The sequence below is a fragment of the Sarcophilus harrisii genome, chromosome 2 (genome assembly GCF_902635505.1).
Source record: "Sarcophilus harrisii chromosome 2, mSarHar1.11, whole genome shotgun sequence".
Lineage (NCBI taxonomy): Eukaryota > Metazoa > Chordata > Mammalia > Dasyuromorphia > Dasyuridae > Sarcophilus > Sarcophilus harrisii.
The window spans coordinates 236,419,880-236,435,733 of record NC_045427.1 but is presented as its reverse complement, the minus strand read 5'-3'; the positions used below and the strand labels follow the sequence as shown (position 1 = coordinate 236,435,733).

General features: G+C 36.4%; 1 protein-coding gene across 2 annotated transcripts in view; it reads right to left on the bottom strand.

Moving 5' to 3' along the window:
- Positions 1-15,854, bottom strand: part of ZNF831 (zinc finger protein 831) — an 87,864-nt gene that overhangs the window by 20,441 nt on the left and 51,569 nt on the right. For both annotated transcript variants that reach the window (XM_031951697.1, XM_012539668.2), the window contains exon 4: positions 11,960-12,105. In XM_031951697.1, the coding sequence (XP_031807557.1) occupies positions 11,960-12,105 (146 nt within the window). The remainder of the gene's footprint in view (positions 1-11,959; positions 12,106-15,854) is intronic.

The following is a 15,854-nucleotide window of genomic DNA, read 5'->3' as shown; positions in this document are numbered from 1 at the left end:
AAGGAACACATAAGATGGCTTTATAATTGGCTTGACTTTTATGAACTTTAACTCCAATAAAAATTATAATTCTAATTTTTTTCCTGTAATATAAAATATAACTTCAATTTTAGATCGGTAAAGTTGTTGTTCATTTGTTTCCATCATGTCTGACTCTTCATGACCTCTTTTGTACTTTTCTTGACAAAGATACTAGAATGGTTTGACATTTTCTTCTCTAGCTCTTTTACAAATGAAGAAATTGAGGCAAACAGGTTTTAGTTATTGGCTCAGAGTCACACACACACACACACAGAAACTTTAAGTTTCTAAGGCTGGATTCGAATTCAAAAAGATAAATATTTCTGTCTCAGGCCAGGCACTATATGCGCTGAGCCAACTAGTTACTCAGATCTGTAAAGTACCCTGAAAAAAAATTGTCTTAACTTGTCTTGTTGCAGAACTGACTATCTGTTAACTCCTAATGCTGAACAGGAAAACTGAGAGATAGAGAAAAATTGGTTCCCACATCTCAAACTGTTGTAAGCAACTAGCTACATAAGGTGGAAGCCAACAGAAAGGATCATTTCTAAAGGAACCTGGAAAACAGTTACAAAGGGACTCTTTGGTATAGAAAAGTATTCAGTAGGAGAGCAGGGGAAGTGTGCTTTCTTAGATATAAAATAATTTTATATAAAATAGTCATAAGTAAAATTACATATTTACACATTTGGTGTCCAAGTGAATATTAAATTTAAAAATTAAATATATAATAATTGCTCATAGTAATCAAGATAAAATAAGGAATTTAAAAAGCAAAATGTATGAAGATTAGTGGCTCTCTTTCAACTCTGCATCAGACAGCATTGTAACATACAAACTTAGAAGAGAATTCACCAAATTCAGGAAGAGGTTTAGGGTTAGCAGTCATAAATAATAACAATAATGATGATGATGATAGCATTTACATATTGCTTTAAAGTTGACAAAGAACCTTACAAATATTACTTTATTTGGTCTTCAAAACAATTTTATCCCTGTTTTACTGCTGAAGAACCTGAGGTTAAGTGACTTGCCCAGGATCAATAAGTAACTAAGGCAAGATTTGAACTCAGCATTTGCTGGATCAGGCCCAGCACTGCTAACTAAAATAATTATGACCACATTTCAAACATCTAAAATCAATTTTCAGTGTACATTCACTTAAGTATCAATTATATTTAATTACTAGACATTTATCTTTAGTTTTTCAGTGATTACATAGTGCCTGAGGACTTTTGTATTAATTGTATCATTTTTTTTGTTTTCTCTAATTGCTACACTCCTTTTTTAAATTATAAGGACTTGCTGATATTTTATAAGATAAGATGCAAAATACCATTGTATTTAATCTGTCCTTTCAGAGGCAAAAAACACATGTGGCTCTCTCAAATGAAGTAGAACACAGTATGCCAGGATTTGCTGAAAGCACTACAGTAATAAAAGAGAAGTAGAAAAAAAGCTAAGTGGTCTAAGAGTCTTAATCCCTTTCAAATCTAAATCTTATTCTATGGCCAATAGGAAGAAAAACTCTTCAGCTATATTAGTAGATAGAATGGATCAGAAAATGAAAATTAATTTGATTACCCATATGACTTCTCCATTCCACAAACCTCTTTACAAATATAGACGAGCAAAGAAAAAGTTATTACAGTGGAAGGGAAAGTGGGGGAAGTATAGGAATGATCTTATACTACTAGAATGTAGCAGGGGAAGGGGATCTAAGAGGAAGAGAGGTGGTGAGAGAAGGAAGAGCAGACTAGGGGAAGGGATTGTCAAAAACAAAACATTTTTGAGAAGTGACAGGATGAAAGGAAGGAAAAAAGTTGAATTAGGGAATAGAATGGAAAGAAATATAGTTAGCAATCATAACTGAAAAAAAATTTTGAGGCAAGTGTTCTCTGACCAAGGCCTCATTTCTCAAATAAATAGAGAACTGAGTCAAATTTGTAAAAATAGGAACTATTCCCCAATTGATAAATAATCAAGATGTGAATAGTTTTCAGATGAGGTAATCAAAGTAATTTGTAGCCATGAATATGGGGTAATTGAGACATTAATGTACTGTCAGTGGAGCTGTGAAATGATTCAACCATTTTCCCCCCCTGAAGTAACTGAGATTAAATGACTTGTCCAAGGTCACACAGCTAGTAACTATTAAGTGTCTGAGGCTGGATTTGAACTCAGGTCCTCCTAACTTCAGGACCAGTTCTCTATCCACTGAGCCATCTAGCTGTCCCAATTCAACCATTCTTTAAAGGAATTTAGAACTGTGCCAAAAAAATTATAAAACAGTGCATACCTTTGACCTAGCAGTGCTACCACTAGGAGTGCATCCAAAAAAGAGATTTAAGGGGGTGGGGGAGAGAAATTGTCTGTATGAAAATATATTTGGCAGCTATTTTCTGGTGGAAGAGAGTTAGAAATTAGAAGGATACCTATCAGTTGGGGAATGGTTAACAAATTATGCTATATGATTGTTTATATGATGAACAGGATACTCTCAGAAAAACCTGTAAAGATTTCCATAAGTTGATGCAAAGTAAAATGTACTGTGTAAAAATTAACAACAACATAGACAATCAACTGTGAACTTGGCTATTCTCAGCAATAAAGTGATCCATGATCATTCTTAAGGACTTAAATGATGAAAAATGCTATCCGTCCCCAAAGATCTGAAGGTATCTGAATACAGATTGAAGCATGCTTTTAAAACTTTATTTTTATTAAGAGTTTTTTGGTCTGTTTTCTTTCATAGCATCACTATCTCCCTTATGTTCACTACATCACTAACTCATTTTCTATCCCTATCCCTTCTTTTCATGATGATGCCTTTATGATATTTCTTGTGTACAATTTCATGGTTGCAAACATGCAAATATGCCATAGAATACCATGAATACCTTCAATGTCCACTGGATTATCCACCAGTTTGTTTCTTTTTTGGAGATTAAAAGGCTCCATATTTTATAAGATATATGATATCACTGGACGAATTTTAGTGTTCAAAAAAGATGACTTTTTGTATTAGGAAACAGCTTAAGAGTACTGAAAGGGCTACATAAATTTCCAAATATGATTCAGCCCATTTTCCTCACATTCAATTCTGGGTCCAGTTCAAAGTCCAACTGAGGGCCCAGAACTTAGCAACTGGAAGAGTCTTCTGGTTTATTTGGAATAAATATCTACAGAAAATTTCAACAAACATGATAAGAAAAAAAGACACTTATAGCATGCTTATGTAAAGAAGCAATTGTCCTAATGAACAGGCTCACTTAATAGGGTCAACTTTAGAGACACAAAGCTAAAAGGGTGAGCCATTTCAACTTGGACATGTTTACCAAAACCCACAATATTCAAAGTAGGGAAGCCTTACATTTGTTTAAATGCTAAATAATAAGAATACATGCTTAATTCAGGGCATACACCAAGGATTGGCACATTACCACAGGAAGGCTGTGATTTCAAAAACTGCCCTTAGCACCCTGGGAGGGTGATCTATTTGGCCCTCTGGTTGTAGTTTGTCAACCCTTATTAAATACAAATGCTATTATTCTTCCTAATATAGCTTGTTTTATTCTGCATGCTCCAATTATCTTTTATGTCTTTGGTACGTATCTTATAGATTATAGTGTTGAAAAAAATCTGGCCTCAGAAACCATCTAGTCCATTACCCATTCTCCCTTCCACTTCCCCATTTTACAGAGGAGGAAACTTAAGCTGAGGGAAGTTAAGTGATTTGCCCATGGTTAGGGCATTAGAACTCCTGACTCCTTTCTTGCATTTTTGTTTTATTCAGATCACAATCCTGGCTAGTGGAGTGTTAAACATTTCATGACTGCATATTTCTTTAAGGAACATAATCTGAGTTAGAAAGGATCTCATAAGTCATTTAATACCCAAGCACAGAACAACACATATTCCTCAGCAATGAAAAATAAAACTAAAAATTAGAAGTTGAATCTGTTGGAAGGAGTTAAAGAGAACAAGAGCCTTGCCAGATATGCAAGAGAAAAAAAAAGGGAGGCAGAAAGAAAATAGAAGCAGTTTAAGAGGAGGAGGCGTGAAGCATTAATCATGATTCAGACTACCATACTGAGCTCATTTTGCAAGCTGCCTGTAGCTGGAAAAATAAAGGAAATTGGAAGAAATTGGGAAGCAAAATTAATGTAGAATTATCTGAATACAGAGGAAGCTTAATAAACATTTTAAGATCCTTTAAAACTCTAGAGATTGAAATAAAGAAGCTTTTATAAGTTCCCAGGGCTGTAAAGTCTACTTGGAAGACAAGCACTGACCTCAATGAAAACTTAAAATAATCACTAAGAACAATGCTGATAGGAGTGTTAGAATTATCCTGCAAGTCTAGCACCTAATAAAATGAAAAACATAAAGTTCAGAAGTTCTAGTCAAGTCCTGAATTGTAGTTGGAATTTTATTCTCTCCAAGTCTATGATCACAGGGTGTAACCTTTAGAAGCTTCAGTTTTTTTTCCAGTTATTAAAGAGGATTTGTTATAATTTATACTTCCCCATATTAAGGAGGAAAAAAAGGCCCTAGAGATATTAAATGGTGAGGCAAGAACTGATTTCTCTGGACTCAAAGATGAAAATTGTTTCTAGACTCATTTTCAATATTAGATTTGGGGTTGAAAGTTTAAAAAGATTACTTTTAATTTTTTTTTCAATTATAAGACTGCTTTTCCCTTCTAATCTCCCTAAATAAAGCCATCTGCATTCTGCATTGTAAGAATTTAAGAATTGAGAATATACTATTAAATGTCAAATAGTGATTGCCATAGGAAAAGTTAAGGATTTAGAGAAATATTTAGTGCTGGGAGACTCAATTTCCAGCAATTTAATGTATAGCAAAAGTTCTATAGGAGTACAAGAGCAAAATAAAAACTGAAGCTAAAGTCTGAAAATCAAGGGAGGCAACACTAAATAAATCTTATGAAGAGGGACAGAGGAATGGAGAAAAGATTACAGAAGGAAATCCTTTTACAAGATTTCAAGGGAACTTTCCTCTGTTACATTATATGTAAAATTTAAAAAATCATTTAAGAATAAATGATTTCTAATCTCTTCACTGCAACTCTAACATTCTCTGGTCTATGTTTTAAGGTCGTGTAATTCTTTTTTTTTCTAGCTCAGATATTCTAAGTCCAGTATTCAATTCTTATCTCACATTCTAACTTTTAACCTCTGAATGAGCTTCAGGGACTAAATTTATGGAATGCAGCTAAAGAAGTAGACTTGGATCAAGAAAGGCCTAAGTTTGAATCACCTTTTAAAAATCACATAACCTCTTTCAGTCTCAGTTTCCTCATCTATAACATAAAAATAATAATAGCACTCGGCTCATAGCTTTGTTAGAAGGATCCAGGAGATAACATATGCAAAGTGCTTTGCAAATATTAAAGTGCCAAATAAATGCTACCTATTATAAAAATTATTAAATCATATACTATATCCTAAGAACCTAGCACAGTACCTGGCACAGAGCAGCTCAGTAAATGCTTGTTGATTTGACTTGCCTTAACTGGTGGGTCACTTAGCTGTATGACTGTATGCTCAATTTCCCCATCTCAAATGTAAACTCCACAAGGGCAGCAAATGGGTCTTCTGCTTTGTATCTCTCATCATGCCTTTAAAAGGGTTCAAAGATGTCAGATGTTCAATAAATATTTGTTGAATGAATGAATATGTGCATGAATAAATGAGTACTGAAAAAATGCTTATTGAATTAAATTCTAAAAAGGAAACGGGGACCTGTCTGAACTATTTGCTGGAAGCACAGATTTATACTACTATTTACAACAGATCAAAATAAAGAGAGGAGGCTTTTTTTTAGAAGCAATAAAAAGTAAAGAAAACCAAGTCTTGTGGTTGGGTCAATCATTACTTTCAATCTGAACAAAGAAAATTACATTAATTGCCTTGTAGCTATGGGTTTACTTCTTTCATTTTTAATTCCCAGGAACATGGATCTTGGCACTGGAAGCACATGAAATGGAGTAGGAATGAGAAAATTCACTTCCTTGGCCTCTGCCTATAATAAGGGATAAATCTAACCCTCTGGTCTCTGCTTGCATCAAAGGATGAAAGATAAACAAGCTCTTTGCTTAGAGCCACCCTGAGCTCCAGGCAAAGACAATCTCTCTCTAATATAGAGGAGTATCAGTGTCACACTACAGGTTTGGCTTACATGATAAGCAAACTGATAAGTATCCTGTGCAAATGGATAAGTGAACCCAATGAATTAATTAGCAGGAAAAAAAACCCCTGCTACATCCTTTATGATAACCAATATTTCACAGAGCCTTCTAAAATTGTAACACAAATAAGATTATAAATCTACTAATAACTAGAGTAGCAAACACATCTCTCTTTTTAAATAGTGATTGAGCCAGAACACAGAAGCTAGAACGTAGAAACTAAGACCCCTAATTCCTACCTAGTTCTTTCCAACATACTATTTGTAGACAAGGCCTTACATGGGACTTTAGTGCCTTACCTCTCCTAGCGTGGGCATTTTCTTTCTGCATTTGGAATATGGTAAGACCTAGAAATAATGCAGGTGCTCAAAAAAGCAATTTGGGGCATTTATTTCTCTTCCCCCCCCCAAAAAAAAAAAAAAGGTTCTAAACTCTCTGGAGAAATGGGAAAATGCTGTTGTGACCCAGTAACTCTGTCATGTGATTGGGTTTTATACATTTTCTATTGTCTGCCACATCACTGTGCTTTAGTGGCATTCTCTCTCCAAAAGTCAATGCTTCAAATAAAAGGTGAGAGTAAAGTCACCTACCATCACCTCTAAGAAAGAGGAGGGACATAGTTAGATAACAAGAGTAGGAATTAACTGAATCAATATGATTTACATTATTTAAAGAGCACCAGAAGAAAAAACTTGAATTCTAGTTCATTTCCATTAACAAGTTGTATGACTTTGGACAATTGACTTTCCCTGCCTGAGTTTCAACTATTTATCTATAAAATGAGAAGGCTGTTGGAGATTCTATGGTTCCTTTAGCTATATAATCTATAAATCTAACTATGTTATTTGGCCCTCTAAGAGTCCAAAGTCAGGACATACTTATGGTCTTTATTGATGATTGATATAATCCCAAAAAATGAATCCCAGAAATATGGAAACTCTACTCCATTCATCAGTGAAGAAGTCTGCTAGTTAGTCCTCAAACTCTGCATCAGGCTGCTGATCATCCTGGGGCTCATTAACAGAGATCTGAGGGCAAATTATAACATATTAACCACAGGGAAATAACCTCCCTTAATGAAATAGCTGATTTTCCTATTCTTGGTCCATATCCCACAGCTCTAGAACAATGGCCTACACACAGTACATGCTTCATAAATGTTTGTTGGGTTGAGCTGGATTGTCTACTATTTTCAAAGGAAAGGAAATAAAGACAAGGGTTTTTCTGCTGCTCTAATGAGGAAAAGTCTGGACTCGGAGGAAATTCCTTAAATGGCCTAAATACTAAGTCCATCTCCTTGGTATATATGCACCTTCTGTCTTCTTCTGAGATCCTCTGAGTCTGGCCTGATTGAAATCCTATTCCCAAATATGTCCAAAGAAAACTTTTAGCTTCCCATTTGCTCTGGCTTGTCCCTTGGACTGAACTGATGATAGGATTTAGATTTCAGGATAAAAACTCTTCTTTCTCAGGGCAGTCTCAAAGCCTCAAAGTCCTCTAACAACCCAAAAGACTGAGTAAATATGGTCTTTATCCTCCATAACTCCTCTGTTCCTATGCTTGCAGATGACTTCACTGTCAAACCATCTGTTAATTCAAATTATTACCAAACCATCTGAGTGGTTTGAAGGAAAGAGAAAGATATTTTCCCACAAATCTCTCTCTTTCCTGATAAATAAATAAGATGTTTCAAAGGTAGTGATGGGACCATTTTGTCCATTATTAGGGTAGTTCCTGGCTGTATATTTGCAGAAGATTTTCTGAGTTTAAGTTTATTACATTGATTTGGACGGGAGACTTTCGTATTTCCTAGGTTGAGTGAAGGCAACAAGGGGGAGGGAGAGAGTGGTGGTGTATTTAAGGCTAACAGATCATGAGGGAAAACCTTCCCCAATGTCCAGCCTAAATTTTCCTTGGCTAAATATCATCTTGTTCTTCTTATTTAAGGCCCTTCAGACCACCCAAAATACAGACCTTTCTCCCACCATCATCCCTCTGTCATAGTTATCATGTCCCACGTCAGTCACTGTTTAGGAAAGCTCAATGGCTGAATCGGTGACTGTTTTCATCCATTCAGGATTACTGGGTCAAAGGCTTCCCAAGAAAGTTGTTTGTAAATGTTGAGGGGACCAAAGCTCATCTTTAAAGTTACTTTGAAGTTATAGTACTTCGTCTTCAAACACACAACGCTCTCCCAGTGCCTGTCACACAGCTGTGAAATATTGATGTTGGCTACTACTATGTAAGAGAAATAAAGTCCTCTTTCCCCTTTGATTTTCCTTCTGTATTTATCTTAATGTAATCTTTCACCTTCTGCCTGGACTGTTTCCATTATGGCCTGTAACTTTTGACCTGCTGACTCTCCAGTGTGCCTCTCAGCACTGCCCTGCCCACTCCCACCCCCCAACAGAGTCTTTTACTCCAGCAATTTTGCCTGTCCCTGCCCTGACACATCAGGATGGAATAACCTATGATTAATACTTACTGGGCCAATGCTTAAAGCAGATCAAGCAGTTTTGCACCTGCCCTTCAGTGAAACTCTGCAGGCTCTTCCTTATTGCTAAGGAGGGTTAGGAAGGGGAGAGACCAGGGAGCCATACCTCTGAATTAACTTTAAAGAATCATGAGAATAACAAACATGAAAGCCCAAGTATTACCTGGGTGGGGATACATTTTTCTAGCACTTAGCCCAGGGACTGATTCATTAATAAATGTTTATTAACTGACTGACTGATTGATACATTCCCAGGCAGCAAAGTTGCAGAAACACATCCCAAATTTACAGTATGAGCTGGAAAACTTGAATTTTCCTTCTTACTTTCACTACCATCAGTTTGCCCACACTAAAGCAAGAGAATGATAAGACTGAAAATATGAGGATATTGGAGTCCGATGTTTCTTCTTCCCCTACAAACAGGGGGCAAGGCTCAACAAAAGGCCAACTTAAGAACAAAAGATCCACTTAAAGAGATGACCCCATCAGCGATCCTTCCTGCAGGCCTCCAGAAAGTAGCTTGGACAGTAAAATTCATGTTCTCTCTTGATGCCAGTCCCTGCTGCCAAAGCCCTCTAGTCTTATTCAGTCCCCATCAATACCAGCCAGACAACATAATTTCTCCTGCACAAATCTGACTCCTTTCTACCTCCATACCTTTGCTCTCTTCTTTCCTCTTCTTACTCCAAATAAATTCTGAGGTCCAGATCAAATTTTGTCTCTTCTGACATTCTTTAATACATTTAACTCTTCTTTAAACATTTCAGCCTACAGCCATCTCTGTTCTCCTAAGTGCCTATAGAATTTAAGAGTTTCTGCTCCTCATTTGGCATTTTAACATATATATAGATATATATAGACACACAGATATCTTTCTTTTTTTCTTATCTTTTCAGATCCATGCTTTATTTCCTCAACTATGACATTAAGAAACATTGAATTCAAGAAACATTAAATGCCTTACTAATTGCCAGGCTCTGTGTTAAGTTCTAAGATAAGGAAGACAAAAATAGTCCCTGCCTTCAATTAGCTTTCTTTTCACGAGAATTCTCTTATTTCTTTCAATCTCCTTCAGGGACTCAAACAATTATTTTCATATAGTAGGACGATGTCCAGTTATATATCTACTGACAGAATGACCATTTCTTTTCATTCCCAGCAGCCACAAAATCATTGGATTTCCTAGAGTGATATAAAATTCTAGAATGCTCCACCTGAAAGTTATCTGTAAAGGTCATCTAACTGAACTCCTTCTATTTACAGAGAAACGGAATTCTTTTTCTTTCCCTACTCCCTCCCTCCAAAGGAAGTGACTTGCTTAATGTCACACAACCAATTAAAGTTAGAGTTTAAACTGAAATGTATATCTCCTAAAATATGGAATCCCAGTACTTTTAAAGTACTGGGGAAGGAATCCCAGAGCTTTTAAAGGGAAGGAAGAAATAAGAGTCTAGCAGAAACAGCACTGAAATTGGAGGCCAAAAACCTAACTAAAAACCCTAGTTCTGTTGTCATCTACACAGCAGCTCAGACTTCATCCTCCTCATCCATAAAATGAAAGTTATGGACTGGATTTTTCTAAAATCCTTATTCCTCTAAATTCTGGGTCCCCTGATCCTACAGCATTGGGTATTTCCTAAGAGGGGAAAGGCACAAAGGAGAACCCAGAAGGTCCTGTTTGCTGAGGGTAGGAAAGTTCCATCAGCCCATGGCTCCACTCCATCCCCCACGGTTTAGATCAGGCCAGATCAGCCTTGATTTGGTCTCAACTGGGGAGAGAAGAAACAAGATCCTTCATTAAGATCATAGGGTTTAGAGCTGCAGAAGCTGCCCAAACCATCTAGCCCAAGCCTCTAATTTGAGAGATAAAGACACAGAGATGGAGAGGGCAGCCCAAGAACAAGCAGGTGGTAAGAAGCAAGGCTGGATTTGAACCTGGAGTTTTTCATTCTGAATCCAGTATTCTCATGTGGGAGTGATACATGACAGGATTCTGTATTCCTTGGCACTTTCTGCTGGCAGGGAGGAGAAAGTGTTTGGAAGGACACAGCTGTCCGGGAGAACATCAAAGCTCTCCCCCAAAGGCTAAGGGAAAGCCAGTTCACAAAGAAGGGAATGTTGTGTTGCCCTCTGCCTGTCAGCTCGAGGAGGAACATGTCTTTTATCAGTTCTGAGTCTCAGGCTACACCTTTGGCCAAAGGGTGTCAATCAGACACATACAAATGGATAGCCCAATCAATGAGAGCACAGAGTAGGGGAAAGGCTGGTGATTAGAGGGGTTCAGAAGTGTATTAATTTGATGAGATGTTAAAGGACCACTTGTTAGAAATGTTAAAGATGGAATTCTTGTTCATATATAAATTATTTATACTAGGATGTTTGAGGTCCTTTTCAACTCCAAAATTCAATTATTCAAAGAAGATAACTTTTTACCAATGGAAGACACAGTCATGCTGAGGCAGAATATGTATATGACCTATGTGGTAGGATATCAGTAGTCATGAGAAAATACACACAGATTCATACACACACACACACACACACACACACACACACACACTCTGCTATCTGGTATATAAAAATCTTTTTACTGGGATAAAATCTTTCCATCCACATTAGAGATGAGATTTCCTAAGAGAATTCTCCTGGGAGAAGAAATACACTGACTGCCATTCACACTCAGGTGACAAGGCCAAGATCTCCTAGTGCATCCAAAGCCATTTCCAGTCATCCTGATTTATAACTGGAACCAGGTGGCTCTGGAGGAGAAAGTGAGGCAGGTGACCTTGCCCAACCCTCCCTCACTTAAATCCATGGTCCTCCTAAAGAAAGAAGGACAGACAACAATATGTTAGATATCAGAGCCTTCTGTAAAAGCAAGTGTTGTTAGTGGGAGATGAGTAGAGAGTGTAGATGTACCCAAAAGAGGTGGGGAAGGAGAAAAGGAAAAGAAAGGGAAGCCAATATAATAAACAACTAAAAATGAACAGTTTCTGCATCTCTCAAGTATAATTTAACCCAGTTCAACTCATCAAAAAAATCTAAAAAAAAATCCCCAAACCCATATAAAATACTCTAATTTTGACATTACATATTGAAAACTGAGGCCCACAGAGCTTAACCCACATGCCCACTGCCACTGCTTCCCAGATTGGGAACAAGGACTTGGGTTTTGACTCCCATTCCAATACTCTTGCTACTGGGCTGTATTGTTTTATGAAGGTAGTTACCTGCTTGGCTTGGTAAAGAACAAGTCTTGCCTTCTTCAAGGGCTTCCTGTGTAGAAGCAAACTGCTGTTTTCTCAGGAGCCAGTGTTGCTTCCAAAGTCGGCTTGCTTTCAGATGTGCACATCCTTGTAGATGACCCCGTTTATACCTATAGGAAAGAAAAGGCATTCTCACTTAAATCCATGTAATTAACAAACTTTGGGAATCTGTGTGCTGCTTTAATCAAATAAAATACATAAATATGAGCTCATAAAATTCCAAAAACTAAGGGTTGAGAATCATATTACATGACTACAGGGTCCTTTTAAAGAGCAACATATAGTTGTTTAATTTAGTCACTACTTTGACATAGTGCCAAATGGGCACTTATGAAGAGAAATCAGAATCATGAAATGTCAGAGATTGGAGGGACCTTCACTGGCCAACAAATCTAATCCCTTTTTTGGTAAATAAGGAAACCAAAATCAAGAGTGAATGATTTGCCCAAGAACAGCCATCAAATTAGAGGCATCTCCCAGGCTAGAAACCAGGACTCATTCTCCAACTCAATGATTTTTGGCTACTTTTCCAATGTATTAGGGCTACTACCAAAGCAACCAAAATCAGTCCTCCATGATGATGAAGCATCTCTGAAATTATAAAGCAAGTTAATGGGAAAAGAGAATTTAATTTATTTTTTAAAATCTCTTTACTTGCAATCTTTCAGGAACATAGTAGCAATCTAGAAAAGTGAGTTCTTCCTGTTGGTGAGTTGAGTTATTAAGTTAAAATCAAGTCATGTACTCTTAACCACTCAGCGTGTCTGTAGTACTTTTAATACAATTCTAATCATTCAAAGCTTTCTCTGGTTCAAATTTTACAAGCCTGAAAATAGAGGAAGTGAGGGATGCCAAGCAGACTTGTAATCTCTTAAGTCCCTTCCAGACCCAAGCTCTATAACTTCTGGTTAAATTTTGGTCACTCTTTGCAGAATGGAGATTTGCCAGGTTCCCATTACACTGCAGTCATTGATGCAATTAAGCTGCTTGAGAACTGTGATTCTCTCTGGTGGGGCCTTGGCAGCCCTTTGAAGTAGCAGCCCCTGCTCCCTATGCCCACAGATTCTGAGAGAGCCTGCTAAGATCTGGGTGTGGAGAAGCAAAGCCACTACATGTGAGCTTACTGGCTCACTAATCATAAACCACTGAGGAAGTTCAGATTCCTGCTGGGACCCAGACAGCAAAGCGATTTCAAAGTACAAAAAGTGGCCTAATCAGGAAGGTGTGTCTACAAGGAAAGAATTCTCTTTATGTGTGCTTTGGATCACCTTTGCTCCCATTCCAAGAGAAAGGTACTAGGACCTTGCAGGGGCTAAAACCCACACAGTTGGAAGCTGTGGTATTATTTTACTTAATTTTTTAAAAATTCCTTTAGCAACTATCAGTCATTTAATAAAGATGAATGATCAAAAAAACCTATTATGATTAAATCTATATTGATTCTAATCCCAACAATTTGGAATCTATAATCATTCATTCTAGGGCTGGACTACAATTTGCCTTTGATTTACCCACAAAAGAAAGGTTCAATTATTAGCAGTAATGATGTAAAAAAGATGGCAAAGAAAATATGTCCATTACTTAAGAAATGCATTGTTTGTAAACACTGAGGACACAAAAAATGAATTTGCTAATTGTAAATCATCTTATTTGTTCATTAAAGTAGACTTCCAAAAGACCTCTACCAGGCAAATTGATTCTAAACTCAATAAAAATTACAATGCATTACATCAGTCCTATGAGGTAGATAAGGCAGATGAGCTAAGTGAGGTTCAGAGAAGTTAACATATTTGTCCAAGGTCACACAGTTATTTTTTTTTCATAGCTTTTTATTTACAAGTTATATGTATGGGTAATTTTACAGCAATGACAATTGCCAAACCTTTTGTTCCAATTTTTCCCCTCCTTCCCTCCACTCTCTCCCCTAGATGGCAGGATGACCAGTAGATGTTAAATATATTAAAGTATAAATTAGATATACAATAACACAGTTATTAATATGAAAACTGGCTCCTAACCATTTTTTCTAACACCAAATCCAATACCCTTCCCTACCATGCCACACTATCAATCTCCCACAGTACTTAATGATATCATATAAAAAGTTTAACAGATATTTACTGATTAATTGATAAGCAATTTATATGGGAATAGATCCTTGGTTTAAATTTGGAGTCTGCAAAAGAAAAAATGTTCCCAAACGGAACTCTCTTTTGCTTTTGTTACTAATAAAATAACCAGTCTGGTAGAGGGGAAATTACTTTATTAAATTCTTTTCCACTATAATACAAGAGTTATTTGGTAAATATTCATATTTATGGGCAGGACCATAAATTTGGCTCTTTTATATATTATTAGTTTCAATTAACAGAGTAAAATTTTGAGTCATATTTTAATGGACTCACTTCCAAATTGTTTTTCCTCCCTTTCTTTTTCCCACTGTGAATCATAAAGCAAGAAGAAGAAAAAGGATGAAGGGTAGAGACTCCCAGGCTGTTAACTGTCCAGAATTCTAGAGATTTTTGGCTTGCTAGGAGACTGAGACACAGGGATGTGGAATAACCATGCTCAGGACTTACTTTACTACTCTAGGGCAGCAGAATCATCTAAATGGTCCCACCCAAGGATCGTGATACAAAGATAATGTCTATGGGATCATTTACTGTGCCCTATTGTGGGTTTGTACCTGAATGCTGGTAGTCATCCCTAAGATTGTGCTGTTATCCCTGAAGGCGTTTTCACTGCAGAAATAAAGGACATACACAACTGGAGTAAACAGTCACATATGTCCAACACATAACTGAGTTTTAGACAAATCCCATTATTAATAGGATCACATCTATTTTGCATAGGACCATAATGATCAAGAGTTAATTTTTACATGGCATTTTAAAATGTGTGAATTACTTCAAATTTATCATTTTATTTGACCCCCAAAATAATCCTGTGAGATAGGTACCATTATTATCACCATTTTATAAGACTCACAATTCCTTTTTCTATTTTTCATAGTTTTTTACAATGGCTTAAAGAACTAGGATTAAAATCAAACTTCTCTAAGAAGTTGTACCATTTAACACATGATAAATCCACATTTTTGCCTCAATACTTATAGTCTCACAGAGAGTGCCAAAGATTAATGAGAACAACCTATATATATGTTTCACTTTCCATATGCCCTACCTTGATTTGCATCTTAAAAGTTCTGGTTCACACTCCCTATTGAACAAATGATCAAAGGATATGAACAATTTTCAAATGAAAAAATACAAACTATCAACAGTTTCAAAAAACATTGATCAAAATTGTTAATATTAATTAATTTTAAATTAAGACAATTCTAAGACAAAGTCTTACTCATCAAATTGGCAAAGATGAGGAAAGACACAAATTGTCAATGCTAGTGAGAATGTGGGAAGACCAGAATTGCAATTAATGCTACTCCATCAGCATTTGTTAAGCAGCTGTTACTGGTCAAAATGGAGCTAAATGCTAGGGAACAAAAGGGAAACACAAAAAGTTTTAGCACTCATAGAGAAAAATATGATGCATCCAGATATAAAAATAATATACAAAATAATTTTAGAGGAGAGTGAACTAGCAATTAGGGAATCAGGAATACCTTCTAGTCAGAGATACTTCAGCTAAGTCTTGAAGAGAGCTGTTTCCAAGAGGCAGAGGTGAAAAGGGAGAACATCAGGTATAGGAATTATTCACTAATAGAAAATAATTTGCCATTATCTACCTGCAAGGAAATCCATAATGGAAAAGAAAGGACCTTTATGTACCAAAATATTCATAGCAGTATTAAATAGGAAAAAAAAAAGGCAGAAACAAATGATATACCCACTAATTAGAG